This window comes from Typopeltis vanoorti, chromosome 15 (genome assembly GCF_054136105.1).
Source record: "Typopeltis vanoorti isolate ZY-2024b chromosome 15, IOZ_Tvanoo_1.0, whole genome shotgun sequence".
NCBI lineage: Eukaryota > Metazoa > Arthropoda > Arachnida > Uropygi > Thelyphonidae > Typopeltis > Typopeltis vanoorti.
Window position 1 is genome coordinate 82,214,782 of NC_143563.1, and position 25,568 is coordinate 82,240,349.

Here is a 25,568-nt window from a genome sequence, read left to right on the forward strand (position 1 = left end):
GGGTGAGATGTGTGTTTATGGCTACTACTTAAGAATGTTCAAAAGCAAAGTGTACAATTTGTGCATTCATTCAGACTTTATACATATTTATCAATATAGTTTTTCCTGGAATTAATATATATTTAAAAAATAAACAAGGAAATGATCATAGAAAATCATGAAAAAGTACATTTCATAATAGCATTTTTATGCAGTGATGTGATTCATTATCACATCGATTGAACCTAGAGCCATTTTTTTAGAGCTGTACTGTACACATATTAGACTGTTTCTAAATACTGACGCTTTTGTTCAGTGCCTGTCTTAATGTAAAATAGTGGTTTTTCTGCCATTACTGATTATTTTTCGTGTACCCCTGAACTGCCCATCATATACTCCCATGGGTACTCATACCACCAATGTTATGCTTTGCTTGATTTTTTGCCACTAAAATTGGCTGATTGAAATGAATAAATAAATTTTAATACTGATCATTATTAAAATGCAAAATTCCATTAAATTTTATTAAGCCAAGAAGAAATTATTTTCTTTTGAATCACTTTGTCAATAAAAATGGATGAATTATAGCAAAACAAGAAAATTTTTTTTTTTCAAACAGTTTTAAAAAGTAGAATGGAATTAAAAAAAAGTGGGGGGAGAGAATTCATTAATCAGTCATTAACCTAGGATAGTTTAACAAAAGAGGCATGGAATAAGAAAAGTCTCATCGACTGTGTTATTGTTGATAGTGATGTTTTCTCCCTGGTGCAGGCAGGACACTAGATTGTACAGAGGATTTGAAATTGGAAGTGATCACCATTTCATCTTGAGCAGGATGAAATTGAATTTCACATTGAAAAGAAAAACATGTAAGAAAGTTTTAAAGCGAATAAAAGTTGAGCAGCTGTCAGATGTGAACTGTAAACTAAAATACGCAAACATTATTCAAAAAAATGAAAGTTTGAGAACAGGAACTAAACCTTGGAGATTCAGTGGCAAGCCCTGAAGAAAACACTGATTGATTCAGCCAGAGAGGCATGTGGTGAGGTTGTCTGCAAGGATAGAAAAATCAGAACTCCATGGTGGACACAGGAAGTTAAACAGGCAGTGAAGGAAAAGAAGAAACCATATCAAAAGTCCTTGGCAAATAAGTCACTTGTGCTCTTAGAGAATATAGAGACAAATGTAAGAAAGCTAAACACTGTGTAAAACTAGCTAATCAAAAGTCATGGGAAGACTTTGGCAAGAACATAGAAAATAAATATGAGAAAGGTGGCAAAATATTCTGGAGGCTGTTGAAAAAGCTCAGAAATGGAGGAAAGAGTGCTGTAAATGATAAAGGTGACATGAAAACTAGAGAAAAAGTTATCCTTGATGTATGGAGTAATTACTTTGAAAAAATGCTAAATGAAACAAGCAGTCACAGCACTGTGGTAAAAAAAAAAAAAAAAAAAAAAAACACTCAACAGGCATGCAATCAGGAATACATATCCCTATTTGAAGTAGAAAAAGGCATCAAAAGCCTGAAATGTGGAAAGACAAGAATAGATGATATTCAACCAGAAATGCTCAAGTATGGAGGTATAAAATTCTTGCAGTGGCTGCACTGCATAGTTAAGAAGTCCTGGACAGTGTCAAATTCCAGATGATTGGAGTAGAGCTCTCATAGTACCCATATACAAAAAGGGAAATAAAACTGAATCTGAGAATTACAGAGTTACTTCTCTACTGAGTGTTCCTGGTAAGATTTACACAAGTATTCATGAGAAATGGTTAAGAAAGATTGTGGAAGGGAAGTTTGAAGAACAAGCTGGATTCCGGCCAAATAGAGGCTGTCAGGATCAGATTTTCAGTTTATGAAAAATCATAGGAATATAACAAATATCTGATCCTGAATTTACACCATATTACAGTTATATGGTGTAAATGGGGCATTATATCAAGCAGTACTTTGTCGTTATTTGAGTTGTAAGTCAGCAGAATTAAAGGAAGTACAGAAAGGTGGTTTAATGTTAAATCTGGTGTCAGACAAGGATGCACATTATCCCCTTTGTTATTCATGATCTATATGTATCACATTATGAAGGAAAGTGGTATTAAACCTGATATCAAAATTGGAGATGTTAATGTCAGCTCTTTGCTTTATGCAGTGGTGTTATACTTCTAAATAAATTTGCTACAGGTCTGCAAGATTTCCTGACTAAATTGAATAACTGTTGTAATAGATATGGTATATCTAGTATATGGTTATATGAAGGTCAGCAATAACAGAGACAATGAAAATAGGCAGAAGCATTGAAAATATCAACTGCATTGTGAATGGAGTACCTATAGGAAAAGTAAAACATTTCACCTACTTAGACATAATTTTTGGTGAAGATGGTTCTTTAAATATGGAAATAGACAACAGAATCTGCAAAGCTGGTATGGTAGGAAGTCAACTGAATAACATAAATTTATATGGAATAAGAGAGAATTTAGTCAAAACACTAAATTAGCTGTATACAAGACAGTGTTCAAACCAATTTTTACTTATGGATCTGAGAGCTGGGTTTGTAATAAAACATTTGACCAAAGACTAGAGACCACAGATATGAGAGTCCTGAGAGAGAGATTAGCGGCGTGAACAGATGGCATCAATGGCATTATCATATTAAAAATGAGGATATTAGGAAAGAACTTGACATTGTTAGCATCTAGGAATGTGTTAATCTCATGTGGTATGGTCACAGCATAGGAAAGGAAAGATTAGCAAAACAAGTGTCTGCCTGGAAAAAGACCCAGAGGAAGACCAAGATATAGGTGGATTGATATGGTAAAAAGTGCCTTAGAAGATAGAAATATAATATCTGACAATGTTGGAGGTAACAGGTAACTTTTGCAGGAAAATTGTAGATAGGAAGTTAGTAATTATGTAAGTTTTTCATGTAGTACTGTCATATCCCGTACACTCCTTGAGGATACATGTCAGGAATATGATGATGAGAATAAAAGTGGTCCAGTTACAGCAGTAAAAAGAAAGGAAAATGTAATTATCATTTCATATTATTATTATTATTATTATTATAGGTGCCTGATTGCTGGAGACCCGCACCAACCTTTATACATACAATACATATCATACTACTTCTTCAACTCATTCATTATCAACGCATGGCAGTCCATTCCACCTATTCACCATTCTCCAAGCAAAAAATCTTATCTTCACACCCTTAATAACTACAATGTTACACACCTTCCAGAGATGACCACTAGTTCGCTCTCTCTATTCATCATGCATGAAGGGGTAGGTACTCAAAAATAATCAGAATTATTTAAAAAAAAAATATTAAAGTTTATAAAACCATATTCTAGTCTCCTTCAAAGTACTCTCCATGTGAATCAGTACACTTGTTCCAGTGTTTTTTTCACTGCTGGAAACATTTCTGGAACTGTTCATCTGGAATACTGTTTATGGCCTCCAGTGACTTTTCTTTCACTTCGTCCACATCAACGAATTGCTGCCCTTTCATGGTTTTCTTTATCCATGGGAATAAGAAAAAGTCACATGGAGATGGATCGGGCGAGTAAGGAGGGTGGGGAATAACCACCATGTTGTTCTTGTCAAAAACTGTTGGACAGACAAGGCCATGTGGGCTGGGGCATTTTTGTGGTTGCAGCAACCACTCCCCACTACTCCACATTTCTGACTGTTTTCATTGCACACTATCACAAATTCTTCTCAAAATGTTGAGATAAAAATGTTGTAAAATTCCATTCACATCAAAAAAAATAAATCAACATCTTGACATTTGATCAAACTTGACATGCCTACTTTGTTCTCTGTGAATTTGCGTTTCCATTGGCTTGATGCTTTTTTTTTTTTTTTTTTGTTTGTTTCTGGATCATAACAGTAGCACCAAGACTCATCCCCACTCACAGCTTTTGAAAGAAAGTTCTGGTCATTAAGAACTTACTCCCTCAAATCGCAGCAAACATTTACAAGATTTTTTTTTTTTTTTTTTTTTTTTTTTTTTTTTTTTTTTTTTTTTTTTAATCTTCGAGGCACAAATTTAGCAGACACATTTTCATATGCAAATCCTCTGTTAAAATTCAGTGGCACAAACTCCATGACAAATTCCTCTCTCTTGAGATATTTGCTCAGTGGTCTTTTGATAGCCGTCATTGATTGCCTGGCAAATCTTTTTGATGTTTTCATCATTTCTGCATGTCAAAGGTCGGCTAGATTGTGGTTTCTTCAGCTGACATGGCCCCATTTTGGAAGTGGGAAACCACTCGTAGACCTATGTTTTACCTAAAGTGTCATCCTTTAAGACTTGTCGTAGCATAAGAATAGTTTCAGCTGCAGTTTTATCCAAAAAGAATACAAAATTTCATGCGCACTCTGTTCCTTGTGGTCAGCCATCACAAAATCACCAGATTTGCTTGTAAGCACTAACAATGAAGCAGCCAGAACAACGAACCAGTTCACACAGTATGATGCCACTTTTCAGACTGGGACAGAAAACTTCACATTCATAATGCTTATCGGCATCATCTGTAACTAGAAAATGTGTGCACACCAAGTTCAGATGCCGGTTATTTTTGGGCATCCCCTTGTATTGAATATTTTGTGTTAGTCTTATAGAACATATTTAATCATTTATATGTTTCTCTCATGTCCCTTCTTTTCCTCCTATTAACTAAACTTTGCAACCCACATACTTTCAGCCTATCCTCATAGGGAGTACTCCAACAGATCTGTTATCAGTTTGGTCACTTGTCTGTGGATCATATTTGCCTCCTTTCCCCAGAAAACCCAGGTGGCCCAATCTCTGCATAGTAGTCAAGAGGCAGCTAAATCATAAAGGGGTATAATAACCTCTATACCTTTGCTTGTGTGTTTTTCAACATCCAAGTAATTTTTGAGATATTTTGCAACTTTTGAATAATGTACTCTGAATTTCAACTATCTGTTGACCATTACCCACAGATTCCTAGCTTCATCAATTTCCTGCAATCCAATGCCATCAATGTGTTGCAGAGTATATAATGTTTTCAACCTTGCATTTTGCAGTATTAAATTGACAGCCACTATCCTTTGCCCATAGTGCTAATTTATTTAAATCATCCTGCAGGATATCTACATCAGCTGTTGTCCTCCCATCAGCAAACAACTGAATACTCCCACCTTGAAATTGCTCCCTACAGGGTGTTCGGGATAAATTTGACATATTTATAATTAATTATATTTTTCCGTAAGTTACATGTATTAACACACACTTCTCTTCATTTAAAAGTTTGGACCCTTCTTCATTCATATACAAGATGTCAGAAAGGATGGATAGCTGGAACCCACCTGAATCATGGAAGAGAATAACTTGTATCATGATGATTCGTGCCCGCCATCAAAATAAGGATATTACGACTGCTGCCCAATGCTCCCTGAATACAGTAAAAACAATCAGGCATGAACTAGAGACTTGCAATGGTGACTACGAGGATGTAGCAAGAAGAAAGATCCCTAGCAGACGATCTGATTGCGTTCGTACAGCAGAATTCCTCGCAAATCTGCAGGAACAGGTGTTGAAGAACCCTGGCATTGGAATTCGGGCTTTGTTCGTGGAGTTGCTAACTGTAGTCAAGCCCTGGATAACAAGGGTAGCCAATGGTAGGCCGTATGTATGGCAGCAGGATTCGGCCCCTTGCCACACCTCTGGGAAAAGTCAAAAATGGTTGTCTGAAAATTTCTACAACTTCACCAGTCCAAATGTTTGGCCTCCAAACTCCCCAGACCTTAACCCCATGGATTATTTTGTATGGGGCGCAGTTGAAAAAGACACCAATCGCACTTCCAGTAATACAAAAGCCCAGTTAATGGATAAAATTAAAACAGTTTTTGCGGCCCTTCCCAGGGAGACTGTAGCATCAGCTTGTTCGAGGTTCCGAAGCAGAATTGAAGCTGTGATCGATGCTAATGGTGGTTATTTTGAGTAAATCTTGTTGATAGTATTGTAATTAACTCTGCCTGTAATGTTTTTTTGTCAATTCATTAAATTTAATAGATACAAAGAAGATTTTCTTTTTCCTTACGAAACTGTCAAATTTATCCCGAACACCCTGTATATCATTAACGTATAAATTAGAGTAATGGTCCTAGTAGAGAGTCCCAAGGCATTTCACTAGTCACCTCACTTGTCTCAATTTCATTTCACCATATATTAATCTCTGGTGGCTATCCATCAGCCACTCCATATCCATTCCCATTTACTGTAGCTTTTGTAGTAGTTTTCCATGTGATGCAAAGTCCAACTGTATCATGGTGTAGTCATTTCCTTTATCTAATTCTGCTGTTACCCTATTATCAAATGTGAGTAAATTCCTAAGGCAGGACCTACCTTTTACAAAACTGTACTGACCCCTGTAGAGTATCACATTTCTATCCATATTTGTGGATTTTACCTTTAACAAGTTTTTCAAACCGTTTTACTGCCACTTCTGAGAATTGTTACATCAGCAAATTACAGATACTAATTTATCTGTAATTTGCTACTTCTGCCTTTGAGCCACCTTTATGTAATGGAAGTATCTTACCACTTTTCCACTCCCTTTGGAACCTTGCCAGAGCTGAGACTTGATTAAACTGCTTTGTCACAGGCCCTGCCAATTCTCTTGTACATTCTCATAGCACATTAGCCGACATGCCATCCAGTCCTATTGCTGTATTTACAAGGAAGTTTTTTAATATTCTGAGCACCTCCAGTTTGTCTACCTGAATTGTCATATCAGCAACTGCAAAATCTCCACCTGGATGATACACCCTTGCAAAGTGATACTTAGTAACTCAAATATTTCTGTTTCTGTCACCTTTTTGCCACTAGCATTGATTAATGTCATCCTTCAGTAATCATTCTTCCTCTTATTAATTGTATAGTGCAAAAACTCTTTTGGGTTTACTTTGGCCTGCTTAAGCTAATTTCCTCTCAGAATTGAATTTAGCCTTTTTTTAGCATACTAGTTTTCCTTCTTGACTGCACTTTGTACTGCTCATGAGTATACTGATCCCTTTTTTCTTTATATTCATGGACAGTTTTTTTTTTTTTTTCCCCAGTTCTTGCTTTATATCACTGCTCATCTACTTATCTCCAGTGTATCCATTGTCAGGAGGATATTATAAACCAACTCTTAGTTGGTTCATCCTCTTGACAGTGGATATGCAGTCTGATACTTCTTCTCTTAAACAATCTCTGACCATTTCCAATGCATTACTGACATTGTAGCTTCTTAAGCTATGGCACTTCTCCAAGCTGCTTCCTAATTTTATTGCAATTGCCTACTTTATAGTTCCACATAAACTCATTCTTGAACTTATGAAAATGAAATTACAAATAAAGGTAAGTAAGTTACAAATGGTTATAAAAAAAATAAAGCATACGAACTTCAGAAAAACATTTGTTGCTCTATATAATGCATTTCAACATTTATACACTTGTCCTATCACTTTATCAGTCTTTCTAAACCATAGATGTCTGTTGCCTCATCCAGCTCAGCACCTCATTTTCAACCTCTTGATCATCAACAAAATGTTTGCCATCAAGGTGCTGTTTTAGTAGGCCAAACAGGTAGAAGTCACTTGTAGGGGATGTAAGGTGGATGTTGAAGTTCTTGAATTCTCTCCAGAGTTCCTGTAGCTATATGAGGTCTTGCATTGCCATGTAGGAATAAGATTCCTATTATCATTAGGTCCTGGACGTTTATATGGCAATTGCATCTTGAAGCTTCATTAAGATTTCTCAGTATGAGGTTGCATTCACATTTTCACCATGCATCTGAAAGTAGGCCATCAGCATTCCCTGGGAATTCCAAAAGGCCATAAGCATAAGCCTTCTCACTAAAGGCATAACTTTGAATTTTTTACTTGCTGGCGAACCGAGATGTTTCTATTGCATTGAAGCATACTTTGATTCTGATTGGTAGTTATGAACCCATGATTTATCCCCTGTAGCAATCCTGTGTAACATCTTTTCTCCTTCATCTGCACAGCAGATCCATTCGGTTCATTTTTGTGCTCAGGGTTCAGTTCTCTGGGCACTCACTATACACACACTTTCCAAAAGAATAAATAGTCATGCATTATACTGTAGGCTAAAAAACAACCTATTGAACACACTATGCTATCATTATTCACCTGTAATCTCAGATCATCTGTTCCACCAGTGATTTCTGTTGCAATCTCAACAGGATGATCAGATTATTCTTTATCGTGAAGTGTCGAGCATGCATGTGAAAATTTCTGGATTCAGTTGTGAACTGTTGCACGTGACAAACACTTTTTGCTATAAATGTGATATATCTCTTTATGAACATCCTTTGCAGGAAGTCCTTTTGACCACAGGCATGATTACCATTTCAGACTGAGCATGATTTCCATTCAGACTACTGAAAAGCTACAATACATGCACATGAATATCTACTCCATAAACTCTCATCCTAGACTGCTACTATCTAGTGATGCATACTGAAAACCATTCAGTTTCAGCTCATTTGTTCTGATTTTGTTTGTAACTTACTGAGTTTCCCTTATATAATGGTATGTTTGGAGGGGAGAGGAAATGAATCTTTGTGGGTCATTTGAAAAGTTCTGCATATACTCCGTTGTTAAACTCTTCAGTTCTTCATACTGTGCAGCTGTAGACAACTTAAGTATAGGCTGTATAATATTCCATTTCTACTGTGTAATGGTTTGAACAATTATTCTCTTGACTCATTATCATATATGTATTGTAGATCTGCATACTTTAAATACAGTTGCTTATTATATTTCTAAGACTTGATGATTATTTATATTATGAAAAAATCTGCTTCTGGCAACCCCTGTTTGTCCTGAACCCACCCTGGACCCTTCTTTCCCAAGTTCCTCTTTCACGGTTAATAAAAATTGACTACAGGGAAGTTGCTCTTTAATTCTCTCATTCCAGTTTTATGGATTGGTTGTGAGAGAGCTCTGCTTCAATCATCAGGGATGCAACCTTCAGTGAAGTCTTCTGAATTGTGCAGTGTAGTCACTGTAAAACTTGGAGTGTTTCCATAATCGGGCATTTCTAATCAAACAACATCTACTTTTTTTTTATGGTTCAAGCATTTCCGTGTACTCCTACTTACATTTCCCTTCAGTATTTTTATTGCTGCTTATTCCCTTTATGATACTCCTTTATCCATTTCTAATCTTATTCTGAAGGCTATTCTAATCAATAGTCTTCAGAACGTTGGCTACCTTTCTGATGTTTATCTTATATATTGTTATTGAAGTCTGCTTATGACTTTTGTTTGGCAACTTTTAGTTTTGTTTCTTAAATTTTTCACTCTATTTTCTGAATGCATCTGCTGATTTTCTTCCAAGAAATTTTGATATTATTTCTTTTTTTTCTTTTTTTTTTTTTTGTCACTGTAAAACATTGGAACATAAAAAGTTAAAAAAATAATTTTGCATTCAAATGAATTTCTGATTTTTATTTCCCTGCAAACAACTTTACTACATGCTTCATGACTGTCTATATTTCCTCAAATTTTGCCATTGTGCTTACAAGGTTATTCTTGTTTTCAGGCTCTTATCATACTTCCCCCCTCCACTAATATATGCATATTTGAGTTCAGTTCACTCTTGAAAGGTGCTCAACTTTGATTCTTTTAAAAAAAACTGTTGAACATGTTTTCTTTTCATTGCGATGCCCGTTTTTATCTTGCTCAAAACTATTTGGTGATCACTTCCCATTTCAAATCTCCTATATATTCTTGTATCCTGAAACAATGCAACAGTACCACTCTCAACAATGGCATAGTAAGTCTTAGAGCACATGCTAATTACTTACTACAAAATTTTGATATACTTTCTTCTTTTCCTGGACTGGCTCCTTAACTTCTTAAGTCCACCATGAAGTTTGGGTTTTTTTCTCTTTGCAAACATCTTAACTATATGCCCTCCTAGATGCATCCAATGTTTTCTTCAGTTTGTCATCGAGTTTCCAAATTTGACTTTTGTTTTCAAACTCTTTAATTTTTCTTCAGCATTTTTATATTTGGGTCTATTAGTCACTTTTGAAAGCTGAACTTAAAACTTTCTTTTTGGCATGCTCAAAACTAAATGATCACTTCCTATTTAAAATCCCCCTATACTCTTCCCAGAGCCATCATGAAGATATTGCTATCAAGAATAACATAGTCCATAAGACATTTCTTGTGTCTTCTCTCCATGTGAATTTGTGCACATCTTTATATTGGAACATGGTGTTAGCAATGACTGACTAGCCCATGAACAGAAATCGAGCAGTACTTAACCATTATTATTAGCCTTTCCTTTTTTCTCCAGATTTTCCCACCATATCTCTATATTTGGTATTCATTTCTGACTGCTATTTAGATCTCTAACAAGGAGCAACTTTTTCTTTGTTAGTTGCCTTCTCTAAGGACTCAAAAAAATTCCACTTCTTCCTTAGGAAAACTTTTGTGGGACCATAAGCACATAAGATCATTGTCCAGTTCCCCATTTTGATATTTGCCCACATATTTAATATTTCCTGCAATTCAAGAAGATTATCTTCATGTTTGCTGTTGAATACTGTAGCTACTTCTTTCTTTTCATAATCCTTACTGCCTGAATATAGCATCTTGTATTTGTTATTTTAGAAGAATCTGATCTGTCCTGTCTTCTTTGATTCAGCAACACCAGGTACTTCTTTTAAAAATTCTTCTACCAGTTCTGTTTCTTTTTCATTGATATTTGATACATTGGTGGCTTCTGTCATGAATTCTCATAATGTTTGGTTAGTATTTGTTCAGGTAGCTGACTTCTTACTTGGTTCCATTATAAAAATATCTGTGGGAGGTGGGATCTTATTTAACTGGGTGATGCCCTAGCTGTCATGAAATTCCACCATGTTGTATCATCATATTTATTTGATTTGTCAGTGGGAATGTAATTTGATTGGCTAAATAAAAAAATCTCCAGCCCATCCTTGCTCATTCTGTATGTATTTATTATAAGCCCTAGTTGGTTCTTCATATTCCTTAACAGGCTATTTAGAGGTTCCTTCCAGTTATCTAGCTTTGACCCTTTAAGGCATCTCCATTAAGACAGTACTGATGGTACTGTCTTAATGGTATAGAACTTCTCGAATGTAATATTATTTTATTTCAAGTCATATAAGCATTATTTACTTTTGAAAATTTGCATTAAATAACTAAGTTGGTATCTGCATCTAGTGAAGCATATATGAATGTCTAGTGACATTTTATGATTATATCATCCTACATAATCTGCAAAAATAATGGTGGAGGAAATAAGTCTATCTAACATCAGTAGTTCCCACTTCCTAACTCTAGCAATATTGAGGATCTACCCACTACCAACCTAAATGTCCACATATTTTCTGCAACTGAAGATGTTCTTTAATTAATGAAAAGTTGCATTGAGAAAGCGGAAAGAGAATGTAAATCAATAAACTTCTGTCATCTGTAAACTTCTATCTCAGTTCTCATCTGCATCCCACACATGGCACTGATGTGCTTACAAGTCCTTTGACCTCTCATGTATGAGATCAGTGTGTATGTGTATATATATATAAATCCATGGGAAGATTTTTTTTTTTTTTAAATCAGTTCATAGATTTTATACACTGGTGGAGAATGTAAATGTTAAACATTTACATTCTCGCTGGAGAGATACAGCTTCCATTCTTATCAAAAATGCAGTCCATTTTGTGAAGTCCACACATACTATTATTTTTACTTTTATAAAATAATCTCTTGCTTTCTTTGATTTTATTTATGAAAGAAAATTCAAAATCTTGTTATGACATATCACATCTTTCTGTATCAAATGGAGTCTCTCACATATATTTGCATGTTTTAGAAAAGCATATAGCCATCTTTCATATTTCTTTTTCACTTTTTATACCTTAGGTGATTTCCAAATAAAACAAATTAAATGATATCATGGCTTTTCTTGGAGTTCTTGGAAAGAAATTCTCAAGAAAGTTCTTCTTTTTTGAGAAATGAAAGGATAGCATGTTGAAATTCCTAGAATAAATTTCCTTTATCAGTTATTTTGAAGTAGATTGTTAGGACATTGTATCGTATTGTATTTTGTGTTACAGTTTGCACATGTGTAGTAAGAGGTATGATTTGGTAAATACTTTGTCACAAAATCGTGTGGAAAGGCTTATGTGTTCGTCGCACGTGTTGATTGGATTTTAACGGTATAGATGCGAACACAGATTGATAAGAAAATAACTATTTATTGACTTAATTGTTTATGTGCTCTGAAGATGCTGGATAGAATACCAGCGAAATATTAGCAATTAAATCAATAATTGCTAATATTATACTGTTAAAATCCAACCAACTTGATCACTAAATGTAGAATACGACTCTGTATTGTATTTAGTGGTAGAGTAAAACTTTGTTTTCTTGCATCTTTGCAGTATGTATCTCAGACACTATAGGCTGACCTTTACATTCCAGTCTTCTGTAATCATAAATGTAGTGAATAAAGATCCTTTTATTCCTAAATGAATATTTCTGTGTTTTACAAGAAAAGGACTGTGTTTGTTCTGGTGATCTCCATTACAGTATTAGCATATCCAGAACAGGTTGATTTGCTTGCTTAGCACTCCATCAATGCACTTACACGCATGCACACACACACACACATTCATGTCACACTCAGACGAATAATCTTATCTTATGTTTCAATGTTCAGTGATGTATATTTCAGGCAGACCCATTATTAGCTTTCTGGATGTTGGGAGAAACTTTATCAAACAGTACAGGTGGATGATTTGAATGTGTTAAAGCTGTTACAGAGGCTTGACTCATACAGTAGTCAGGCTGCATGGTATCAACTTGGATGATATAGGAATGAGTGGAAAGAGAGCAAGACCATTATATAAGGGTGGCATTAAGATTGATTCAAAGGTTGGGAGTGTGTAGACGACTCTAGGATCCTCTGTAGAGTATAGCATGGTTTTATTAAAGGTAGGTCTTACTTTAGCAATCTGCTCATGTTCTAAAACAGAGTGATAGCAGAGTTCGATAAGGGAATTGGATATACCATGATATTTATGGATTTTGCCAAGACATTTGGCAGGATTCCACATTGATTGGAGATTATTATACAAACTCAAAGGGATGGTGTAATATATTCACGTGTCTTCTGTTATTCTCTCTACTTCCTTACTTAGTATTACTTCTTGCCCCCCCCCCCCCCCCCTTTTTTTTTTTTTTTTTTTTTTTTTTTTTTTTTTTTTTTTTTTTTTGTCTGCTGCTAGACAGTCCTTGTTTTGAAGATCTATCTGGCATGGAAATCCCTGAGCAATCGTACACAAATCAATTAAGAAATTTATTTAATTTCCGACTGTGCCACTTAATTGATCTAATTTATGTTAACAGTCAGGGTGAGAAGAAGACAACGTAATCTTACACTTCTACACAAATATTCAAAAATGCAAGTCATGGTTCGCTATTATAATTTACTCCCGCAGGTTCGTTAATTTTTTTTGGGATAGTGCATTGGCTTAGGAATTAGAATCAGGCAATTGTAAAAACAAAACATTTATTTTGATTTCAAAGACATGATACAAAGCATAGAAAGAATGATTAAATACTAACTTAAACAAAATGCACCATATATCACACATTAACTCACTATCTGAACATCATAGATTATAACACTTTTACTAGAAAAATTACTCAATCTTACTTATCACAGAATATCCTCTATGGGACAAATATAGCTCTTAAGCATACACAATTGTTGTAAGAACGTTGATGCAGTTAATTCTCGTACATTACATTTACTTCTTAATTAAGGCTAATTCAGATATTGTATCAAGCATCCCGAGAATCAGATAACATTAACAAAACAAGTTCTTCAAAAAAAACAAGACATTCAGTTCACATACAGCCGCCAGTTAACAATTAGCCTCTTTCTTTCTATTCACGATTTCTAGACACAATCGTATCGCATACTGCAAAACAAAACGAGGGCTTACTTGTTTGCAATTTCCCGAGAGGAAAGTTCGATTCCTTAATGATACACATGGACACATCTATCAGGTCAAATCCTCGATAGTCTTCCTTTCGAATTATGCACTGGAGTTCTGCCGTGACTATCCGCAGCCTAGAGTGAGCGGGCAGCAAAAGTACATCAGGCATCGGCGGCAGGAAAAACAACCATCCTTCTACTCCAGAAGGAGCCCTCGTAGGTGCTGAGCTAAAGTCCAGGAAAGGTCAGCCACAGGTCGAAAACAGCCCTGAACCACATGCTATATTGCCCTTTTATTCAAATCACAATTCGGAACATTCCAGGTTTAGCCACAAGCAATGAATGAACTTACGTCATCGCAGGCCGTTTGACCTTACAATCTTTGTGGCACTTGGTGCTAACCTGACTTATGTCTTTTTAAGCTCTTAGTAACATTTCTATAGTGCAGGTACACTTTTAACAGCATATACATCTTTACAATTCTTTTATTACTGCAACTACATAGTACATTCTTATATTTTATTATTCTAGACAAAAATTTAATTGTAAAATAATTAGCGAAAATTCGTTAAACAAAACTTATTTCTCGTGATATTTTACAATGGGTTCCTTATCACTGTTATTCTGTGTCAGCTTATGGCTGACACAGAATATTAGTTACTAGATTCCAAGGAGATGGAGAGACAGTTAAAAAGTTGGAGAGATGTGATAGGTATTTAATTATGAGTATCTAAATGGGCTTTCCAATGATGAGTCCTCGAACTTCCTGGAGGTGCATTCATAATCACCTCATTAGTAGTTCTAACAGGTAAGCAATTAAGCATCCACAATCTTATAAATATTCTTGGATTTTGTAACCATAATTCAAGTATAAGGTAGTTAGTCCTATTCCTATTAAGTATTCTTTGTATGTAAATTGTGTGTGTCCTGGCTGGTTTGCCTGATTGCAGATGAAAAAACCTGAATTTCTAGGATAGGGCAGAATCCCCATCTGTATGAGACCTGGTAACTCACCTTCATTTGAAAATCCTTGATAAAGCCTACATATGGTTCTAACCCAGGTCTTTCCAGCTGAAAGGCATCATTGAAACTGAGTGAGCTACAGGGGATTCTAATAATAATAAATAATGCCCTTCATAAATACAATCAATCATGTCTAAAAATTATAGGATGATATGTAATATGTTCCATCCCACATTAACTTATTGGACACACATTGTATCACAAGTGTAAATTGCTCATAATTCATTTGTCTCTAATGAATGCAGTTCTATTCTATTCATGTCTGTTATTTCCCCCTTTAAAGGTGTCAAGTGGTTTTTGTCATTAAGATAGGTTCATATATTATTCCCTACACTTTCAGTAATTTAAATATACCAATCAGATATAGAATTTCCCTTATGTATTTTTTTAATTAGTTATTGGTTTTAATATATTCTGAAACAAACAGTTCGACCCCCCCCCCCCATAGTTTGGTTTTTGAAGCACACACAAGTCATTATTTGTGGTGTACTTTTCAATATGTAAATCGCAAGTATAAGATATTCTTTTTTTCTTCTGTTCTGTGGGCAAGTATGACATGAAATGATTTGTTCCTTGCAAACATGCTAAATAACATAAGATATTTATTATTCTTTCTTTTAATTATTTTTTTTATGTTTTTATTTTTAGGCTAGAGATGCTATTATCAATGGCACACATCCAGTTACTGATGATCAGGCTTGTCAGTTTGCAGGGATGCAATGCCAAGTTCAATTTGGAGACCATGTTGAATCAAAGCATAAACCAGGATTTTTGGAGTAAGTATTAAACTGGTGAGGTTTCTGTGGCACTTTTTAATGTCAGAGTAAAATTTTCTGGATATAAATTACATGTATATTTCACTTTTATGAAACCTATTTCTATGAAAAAAGTTCATGTTCTAATTTTACAGAAAATGTGCTTCAGTTGTATCAGTTTTGAAATATAGGCTGTTACTTTTCATTGATGAGTAACCCACAATAATTATTAGAATTTAGTGCATTATATGTTATGCTTTGATAATTTCTATTCTTCAACTGAATCACAAAACTCTCTTGATCTTTTTATGTGATTCCCATTGATATATATATATATATATGTCTCTAGTAAGAGGAAGAAAAATAGGTTGTATATTTATTAACCTACATGTGGCTGATATCAAAAAATGAAATGATTATTTGCTGTTGATGCAGTTTGCAGGGTGCATGCTAGAAGCAATGCTTTAAAGAGTGCAAGAAATATATTTTTTTGTTTTCCCTACCATATTATGTCTAACCACAGGGCAAAGGCTTTTGCATGAAGTGTTTGAAAAGTAGTATATGGAAATAAGTTGACTTCAAATCAGTTGCTCTTCGCATCTCTCATCAATTACCCTCAGTCCGTTTTCAGCATATTCGAATAATATACCTTATAGTACAAGTTACTTCCCAGATTGCTTTCTTGGGTCTGTTTATTGAGGTGGGATCACTTAATTGGAAAAAGTACCACATGGACATAATTGGAATTACTGAGACAAACAAAACAAAAAAAGGGGTGCTTAAGGGTCAAAGCTGTATAACCGAGAGGAGACCTCCACATAGCCTTTAAAGAAATGTGGAGAACCGACCAGTGCTTCTGACCTAATGTCCAATCCTCACCTTCTCGTGGTGCACACTGTTGGGTATCTACTTTGATACTGAACGAATGAGGATGGGCTGGCAATTTGGGATTTAGCCGACCAAACTGTATTCTTATTGGTTAAACCAATCTAGAAAATGATGGTACAACATGACAAAATTTCATGCTGGCTGGGGCATCGCCCGGTTAAACAAGGCTCCCCCTTTGTTTTCCCCAGGGAACCAGGGCGAACAGTGAAAAGTCAGCTACTGGAACAAATCTGAAAGCACACCCCAACTCAACATCACCAGATTTAAAGATCGGTACTACCAACGTAAGAAGCCTGAATGGCAAATAAATGGAGCTTGCTGAAGAATTAGATAAGTACCAGATCGACATAATAGGGGTGACTGAAACAAAAAAGACAGAAACTGGTGAGATCTTTCTGAGCAATAAATACAAAATGTTATATTCAGGAAATGATAATCAAGGAAAAGAAGGCGTAGCCATAGTATTCAACACAAAATAAGAGGCTAATCTTCTTGAATGGCAGGCAGTCTCAAGTAGAGTGATGTGGGCAAATATGAGAATGGGGAACTGGACAATGAGACTTATTTGTGCCTATGGTCCCACAGAAGGTTCTACTAAGGTAGAAGTGGAGGAATTTTTTGATGCTTTAGAAAAAGCAACTGACACAGTGAAAAAGGAAAAGTTGGTCCTTGTTGGGGATCTAAATAGCAGAGTAGGAAATGATTGTGAGACATACAAAAATATTTTGGGAAAATTTGGAGAAAAGAGCAAAGCTAATAATAATGGCAAATACTTCTGCTCAGGATATGGACTGGTTATTACTAACACCATTTTCCAACATAAAAATGTGCACAAATTTACATGGAGAGAAGAGGCAAGGAATAAGAAAAGTCTCATTGACTATGTTATTATTGATAGTGATGTTTTCTCCCTGGTGTAGGACACCAGAGTGTACAGCAGATTTGAAATTGAAGCGATCACTATTTAGTCTTGAGCAGGATAAAATTGAATTTTGTATTGAAAAGAATAACATGTAAGAAAGTTTTAAAGCGAATAAAAGTTGAGCAGTTCTCAGATGTGAAATGTAGACTAAAATACACAAAGATTATTGAAGAAAAAATGAAAGAGTTTGAAAACAGGAACCAAACCTTGGAGATTCAGTGGCAAACCTTGAAGAAAACCCTGATTGATTCAGCCAGAGAGGAATGTGGTGAGGTTGTCTGCAAGGATAGAAAAATCATGACTCCATGGTGGACACAGGAAGTTAAAGAGGTAGGGAAGGAAAAGAAAAAAAGCATATCAAAAGTTCCTGGCAAATAAGTCAGCTTGTGCTCTTAGAGAATACAGAGACAAATGTAAGAAAGCTAAACACTGTGTAAAACTAGCTAAAGAAAAGTCATGGGAGGACTTTGGCAAGAACATAGAAAATAAATATCAAGAAGGTGGTAAGATATTCTGGAGGTTGTTGAAGAAGCTTAGAAATGGAGGAAAGAGTGCTGTAAAAGGAGTTAGAGATGATAAAGGTGACATGAAAACAGAAGAAAAAGATATCCTTTAAGTATGGAGTAATTACTTCGAAAAATTGCTAAATGAAACAAGCAGTGATAACACAGTGGTAAATAACACTCAACAAGCATACAGTCAGGAATACATATCCATTCTTGAAGTAGAAAAAGCCATCAAAGGCTTGAAATGTGGAAAGGCAGCAGGAGTAGATGATATTCGACGAGAAACACTGAAGTATGGTGGTATAAAAGTCTTACAATGGCTGCACTGCATAGTTCAGAGAGCCTGGACAGAATAACGAATTCCCTATGACTGGAGTAGAGCTCTAATAGTACCCATATATAAAAAGGGAAATAAAACTGAATGTTTGAATTACAGAGGTATTTCCCTACTGAATGTTCCTGGCAAGATCTATGCAAGTATACTTGAGAAACGGTTGAGAAGAATTGTGGAAGAAAAGTTTGGTGAAGAACAAGCTGGATTCAGGCCAAATAGAGGCTGTCAGGTTCATATCTTCACTTAACAACAAATAGTTGAGAAAGCATGGGAATATAACAAAGATCTGTATTTAAGTTTTGTTGATCTGGAAAAGGCATATGACAAGGTTCCAAGAGAGAATCTATTCAATACGCTGCGGTTATATGGTGTCAGTGGGGCATTATATCAAGCAATACTTAGTCTGTATTTGAGTTGTAAGTCAGCAGTTAGAATTGAAGGAAGTACAGGGAGATGATTTAATGTTAAATCTGGTGTGAGACAAGGATGTACATTATCCCCTCTGTTATTCATTATCTATATGGATCACATTATGAAGGAAAGTGGTACTAAACATGATATCAGAATTGGAGATGTTAATGTCAGCTCTTTGCTTTATGTGGACGATGTTATACTTCTAAATAAATCCACTGCAAGTTTGAAGATTCTCTGACTAAATTGAATAGCTGTTGTAATAGATATGGTATGAAGGTCAGCATTAAAAAGACAAAGACAATGAAAATAGGTAGAATTGTTGAAAATGTCAACTGTGTTGTGAACGGGGAACCTGTGGAACAAGTAAAACATTTCAGCTACTTAGGCACAATTTTTAGTGAACATGGTAAATTAAATATGGAAATAGACAACAGAATCAACAAAGCTGGTATGGTAGGAAGTCAATTGAGTAAATTCATATGGAATAAGAGAGAAATTAGTTGGAACACTAAATTAGCTGTATTCAAGACAGTGTTCAAACCAGTTTTAACTTATGGATCTGAGAGCTGGGTCAGAAGTAAAACACTTGACCTAAGACTAGAGACTGCAGATATGAGAGTCCTGAGAAAGATTAGAGGCGTGAACAGATGGCATCAATGGCAATATCATATTAAAAACGAGGATATTAGGAAAGAACTTGACATTGTCGGCATCCAGGAATGCATTATCGGAGCTAATCCCAGATGGTATGGTCACTTAAACAGAATGGGTGAGGAAAGATTAGCAAAACAAGTGTTCTCTGTCAGTTTGGCAGGAAAACAACCCAGAGGAAGACCAAGATATAGCTGGATTAATACGGTACAATGTGACTTAGACGATAGAAATATGAGATCTGATAATGATAATATTGGAGTCTTGACAAGTAACAGACTGATTTGGAGAAAAATTGTAGATAGGAAGTTAATAATGGTGTAAATTTTTCATGTAGTACTATCATATCCTATACACTCCTTGAGGGTACATATCAGGAATTTGATGATGATGACAAATTCACATGGAGAGAAGACACAAGAAATATGACAAGCCTCATTAATTACGTCATTGTTGATAGTGATCTCTTCATGCTGGTTCAGGATACAAGAATGTACAGAGGCTTTGAAATTAAAAGTGACCATTTCTCAGTACTAAGTAGAATAAAAAATGAATATCACATTGAAAAGAACAGTGTGTAAGAACGTTTTAAAAATAATTAAGTTGAGCAACTTTTACATGTAAACTGTAGACTCGACTATGCAAACATTATTAAAGAAAATTTGCAACAGTTTGAAAACAAGAACTAAACCTTGGAGTCTTGGTGTCACACTTTGAAGATGACATTGACTGATTCAGCTAGGGAGGTATGCTGAATGTTGTCTGCAAAGATAGAAATATAAGAATCCCTTGGTTGATATAAGAAGTTAAAGAAGCAGTCTTGGAAAAGAAGAAAACATACCAAAGGTTCCTTTCAAATAAGTAGGCAGATGTCCTAAAAGAATAGAGAGAGAATTGTAAGAGAATTAAGATATGCATAAAAGGAGCTAAACAAAAGTCATGGGAAAAATTTGGTAAAAATATGGAAAATAAATATCAGAAAGATGGCAAAACATTATCGAGGCTATTGAAAACACTCAGAAATGGAGGAAAGAGTATTGTAAAAGGAATCAAAGATGCATGTGATATGACAACTGAAGATAAGAATATCCTAGATGTCTGGAGTAATTACTTTGAAAGATTGTTAAACAAAACAAGTAGTGACAGAACCATACTAGAAAGTTTTTAACAGGAATGCAAAGAGGAGTACATATCAATACAAATCATTATGACAACTAGAAATGTGGAAGGGCACTTTTTTCATCATTGGAAATTCATCTTTTTAAAAATATTCATAAACATCCATCCCTACATTGTGATCAAAGCCAGAGCTTATTGATTGGAGAGTAGTATCATTACCCATTTAGCCAACTGACCTGCTCTTGTATTCTAAGGATTATAATTTAAATAATGATAAAAAATTTCATATAAATTAAAGATACCAAGAATTTATATACAGGTAACCCCTCATATAATGCCTACTTATACAACACGATTTCAATATAACACAGTCTACAAATTGTAGTAACCTTTTATCTTTTCATACAATTTTCACTGCCGACTTAAAAATCAAATTTTATCTTTATTGAATTTGCGTTTGCCTGTATCGTCATGTTATAAGTAGCGAATTTATATTAGGGGAAATACCCTTTAGCATGCAAGTACGTCAATTGTATACCATATAAAGTGTTTATTGTTGAAAATTATCTTTGTTTTCTGCCAGGAAAGCACATTAAAAATCAGAAGTGTGTTAATTCAAGCTAAGCACTTATTTTCTGGTGAGTAACATACAACATGTAATGCGTTTTTTCTGTAAAAATTTTATTTTTATAGTAATGGCCACTTTAGAGGACTTTTGCGATATGGTTAAAAATGAAATTAGTGAATTAATTCTTGGGGAAATAGATTTAAATCAGGAGGAACTGGTACAATTAAGAGATGATGTTGAACCAAATGGTGGTGAAAGTTCTGCTGAAGATTCTGATTGTGATGAATTCGTTCAAGAATTCAGTTTAAGGAAATTAACAGAAGGATTGGATTTGGCTAGAAAGGAAGTTATTTTACAGATGATGATCCCTCAATGGAGCACTCTGGAAAATTCACGAGACAGTTGGATATTTGTGTAGCTCCATATTATGAACTTAATAAAAAATTGCAGCATAATGGTAAGCAACGTCTTATTACTTTTTTATATAATGAAACATGTGGTGAATTCATCACTAAAAACACTTGCCAACCACAGTAATAACTATTTAATTCGTAAATATTTCATCCCAAGTATCTTGGGACATCATCAGTACAATAGTTCAAACAATACTAGGAATAACAAATATAACAAAGGAATAATAATATTGTTATTCCTAGTATTGTTTGAACTACTGTACTGATAATGTTCCAAGATACTTGGAATGAAATATTTACGAATTAAATAGTCATTACTGTAGTTAGTACGTGTTTTTAGTGAAGTCTTATTACTGACTTCTTGATAACTAAATCAGTCGAATTATGCAATGAGAATTATACAAATGATGTCCAAGAAATTTCAAGTGATGATGACGTCCGGCCACTTGTCAATAAAGAACATCTATGAAATGTTTGTTTCGAAGACAGTGATGATTAAATTATGCACTTTATTTTATTTTGCCTAAAACATTTATGCATTATGTGCAATGAAGGTTAGGTACAATTTGTATTTTTATAAGTTTATACTATATATTTGTTTCATAGTTTATATGTTTTCTTAACTTACATGAATTACCTGAATTAAATAAAAATATTTTTTTCTTGGATATGTCTTTGTTTATATAATTAAAAAAAAAAACTTTGGAACATAACCCTACTTTTTCTATGTGATCTGAGTATTGCATAACGTGATTTATATAACGTGGCATTTCTGTGGAACCTAACATCCCTGTTATATGGCACTTGGTTTAATTCTTTATCCAAGTGTAAGCATAGAAAGTTTGCACCTGAAGTATTTCCAGCACTTGGGCAACTCGTATATGAGCTAATGACTTCACCTCACTTGCCTTAGTATTCCATAATGCAAAGCACATAATCCTTGTATAATTTATATAATTTTTCACTACCTACACCGGTTTTGACCTTTATTCAGTGGGAGCCAGACCTAGAGGTAATACTAAGGGTGAAGTAATGCAGAAGTCATATTTTTCATATATGAATAGCCAAAAAGGTGTCACACCTTATTATGTTAAAATATTCTATATTAAAATAATAAATGAGGTGAAGTCATTAGCTTCTATATATGAGTTGGCCTAGTCCTGAAAATACTTCAGGTGCAAACTTTGTTTGTTTATACTTGGATAAAGGATTAAACCAAGTATACAATTTCTTGATATCTTTAATTTATAGTATAACCAAGTGGAAACACTTCTATCAAAAATTTCAACATAATATAAAATTTAAGCTTTGTTTTCTACAGTAAATTAAGTGTTATACAAATTTACAACAGGTTTGTTTTAGTGTAAGAAAGTTGATTAAAAATTTTATGTTTAATTTTTCTATTCCTGCCCACTTCCCCGAAAAAAAGAATATTGTCATCAATCTTTACTTCCAATTTCATAATGATCTTTGATCAGCTGTTTTTGTAACATAACTCTCAGCTCTGTTTTAACGCATCACATGTTAAAACAGAGCTGAGTTTTTTCGCAAACATACCAGTTTTGCAAATTCTATTAACTCTTAATTTTTAATTGACTATTTCAGTAAAATATAATGCCAAAAATAGGAAAATATGTTAATTATTATATAGGTTTTCTGTTCAGAAAGCATTTGACATTTTTGTTTTGTTGTCTATTTTCACAGAATGGTAGACCTTATATTTTCAGCGTTTCTTACCAGATATGTTACAACTGGTATTTAATTTGATTGAGCCTCCAGTTTATAGATGATTTACTTAAGAGTACAGATCATCTCTTTGCGAGAAAGAACTGTTTAATATACCTTCTTTTGATATCAGTTTAATATCACTTCTTATTAATGGGAGCCAAAAAGAACATTTTGTGGCATCCTTAGAAATTAATGGAACTTCAGATTTTTAAAGATGAATTTGGAAATGACTGCAGAATTTCTCTCTCTACACACACCCACACACAGAGGTAACCCTCGTATAATTCTGATGTTAGGTTCCATAGAAATGCCGTGTTATATATATCACGTTATGCGCGACTCAGATCACATAGAAAAAGTAGGGTTATGTTCTGAAACCTTTTTTTTTTTTAAATTTATAAACATTAGTAGCTTATCCAAAAAAAAAAAAAAAATTATTATAAAAAACCTCCATGGAGTCAAAGACTCATCGTGAGAGGTCCGGTGTTATACACACAGTTTATCATACTGCGCCTTAAATATATTTTAATTCAGGCAATTCATGTAAGTTAAGAAAACATACAAACTTCGAAACAGATACATAGTATAAAATTACAAAAATTACAAATTGTACTTTAACTTCATTGCATATAATGAATAAATATTTTAGGCAAAATAAAATAAAGTGAATATTTTAACCGTCATCACTGTCTTCAAAATTGACATTTCATAGATGTTCTTTATTTAGGAGTGGCCGGACGTCGTTATCACTTGAATCTTTTGTATATCATTTGTATAATTCTCATTGCATACTTTGGCTGGTTTAGTTATCAGGAAGTCAGTAATAAGACCTTGCTTACCACCATGCTGCAATTTTTTTATTAAGTTCATAATATGGAGCTAAAAAATATCCAATTGTCTCGTGAATTTTCCAGAGTGCTCCATTGAGGGATCATTATCCGTAAAATAACTTTCTTGCCAAATCCAAACTTTCTGCTAATTTTTTTTAAACTGAATTCTTTAACAGATTCATCACAATCAGAATTTCGGCAGAACTTTCACCCCCATTTAGTTCGATGTTATCTATTAATTGTATCAATTCTTCCTCATTTAAATCTGTTTTCCCCATCAATTAATTCACTAATTTTGTTTTCAGCAGCTTCTCTGTCTGCTGATGCTGATTCTCCCTGGATTTTAAGATTATGCAAAGAAATCCGCTTTTAAAGTTTTCGAATCAACCCTTACCGGCACAAAACTCATGCTGAGTGCTTTCTTCTGAAGAATGTTGATCAAGTTCTTTTAAATTATAAACTTTGTGAGCTTTTTTAATAAACTTTGTTTAATAAACTTTCCATCCAAAAGAATTTTCTTTGAGTGCTATCTTCTATTCAGATCATTAGAGATTTCTCCGTTTTTTCCTATTAGTATATCATGTACATGAGCAATGGGTTTGCACTTCCTGTTCGTTTTGTTTGATTGTTCGAATTGTTGATTCATTTAAATTCAAAGTCCCTGCAACCAGTAACGCACTCTCAGAAGTTTTAGGGGATTTAATCTTGGGGGGGGGGATTCGAGTAGATGATTTGAGAATACACACTACGCATCGCATACGACCTATGATTGAGCATCTGCAATGATCACTAATTCATAAGTAGCATAGAAATAGAAGACACAACATAATTTCAAAAAAATTAATTTTAATTAGGAAAAGATTTTTGGAAAATTTTCTAGTTACTACTACAATTTGTAGACTATGTTATATCAAAACTGCGTTGTATAAGTACCTCGTTGAACAAGGGTTACTACAATTTGTAGATCGCTTTATATCAAAACCGCATTGTATAAGTACCACATTATATGAGGGATACCTGTATATATGTTAGAAGACTGATGTACTCGGTTGAAATGCATGTTTTTTAGGATTAAATGACTGGGAAACCGAGAGAAGAAGTAAAAACAAATTTTACTTCTTATGATGTAAATCTTTACCTTAGATGTAGGGTAGAAAAACGTTGGCTTAAACACTTATGGTATCTTCATTATGGCAACAGAGTGGATTAAACAGGAATTTGTAAATAGTTTTCTCCTCTTTCCCCTTAAAACCTAGAATGTGGAAAAGATACATAGATGACATTTTTTAGTTTGGGGACATGGCAATGAATCTCTTCAAAATTTCCTAAACCAACATCAACATCCAAACATCAGATTTATAGCTGAGTCAGAAGTTAATAGTTCTCTTCCTTTTTTGGATGTTAAACTGACCCGTTCA

General features: G+C 34.4%; 1 protein-coding gene across 1 annotated transcript in view; it reads left to right on the forward strand.

Annotated features, from left to right (window-relative positions):
* The window catches only part of rhea (Talin_middle and talin-RS domain-containing protein rhea), a 709,058-nt gene that overhangs the window by 194,988 nt on the left and 488,502 nt on the right, over positions 1 to 25,568 (forward strand). Inside the window, exon 8 of the mRNA XM_090405775.1 lies at positions 15,671 to 15,798. Within this exon, the coding sequence (XP_090261901.1) occupies positions 15,671 to 15,798 (128 nt within the window). The remainder of the gene's footprint in view (positions 1 to 15,670; positions 15,799 to 25,568) is intronic.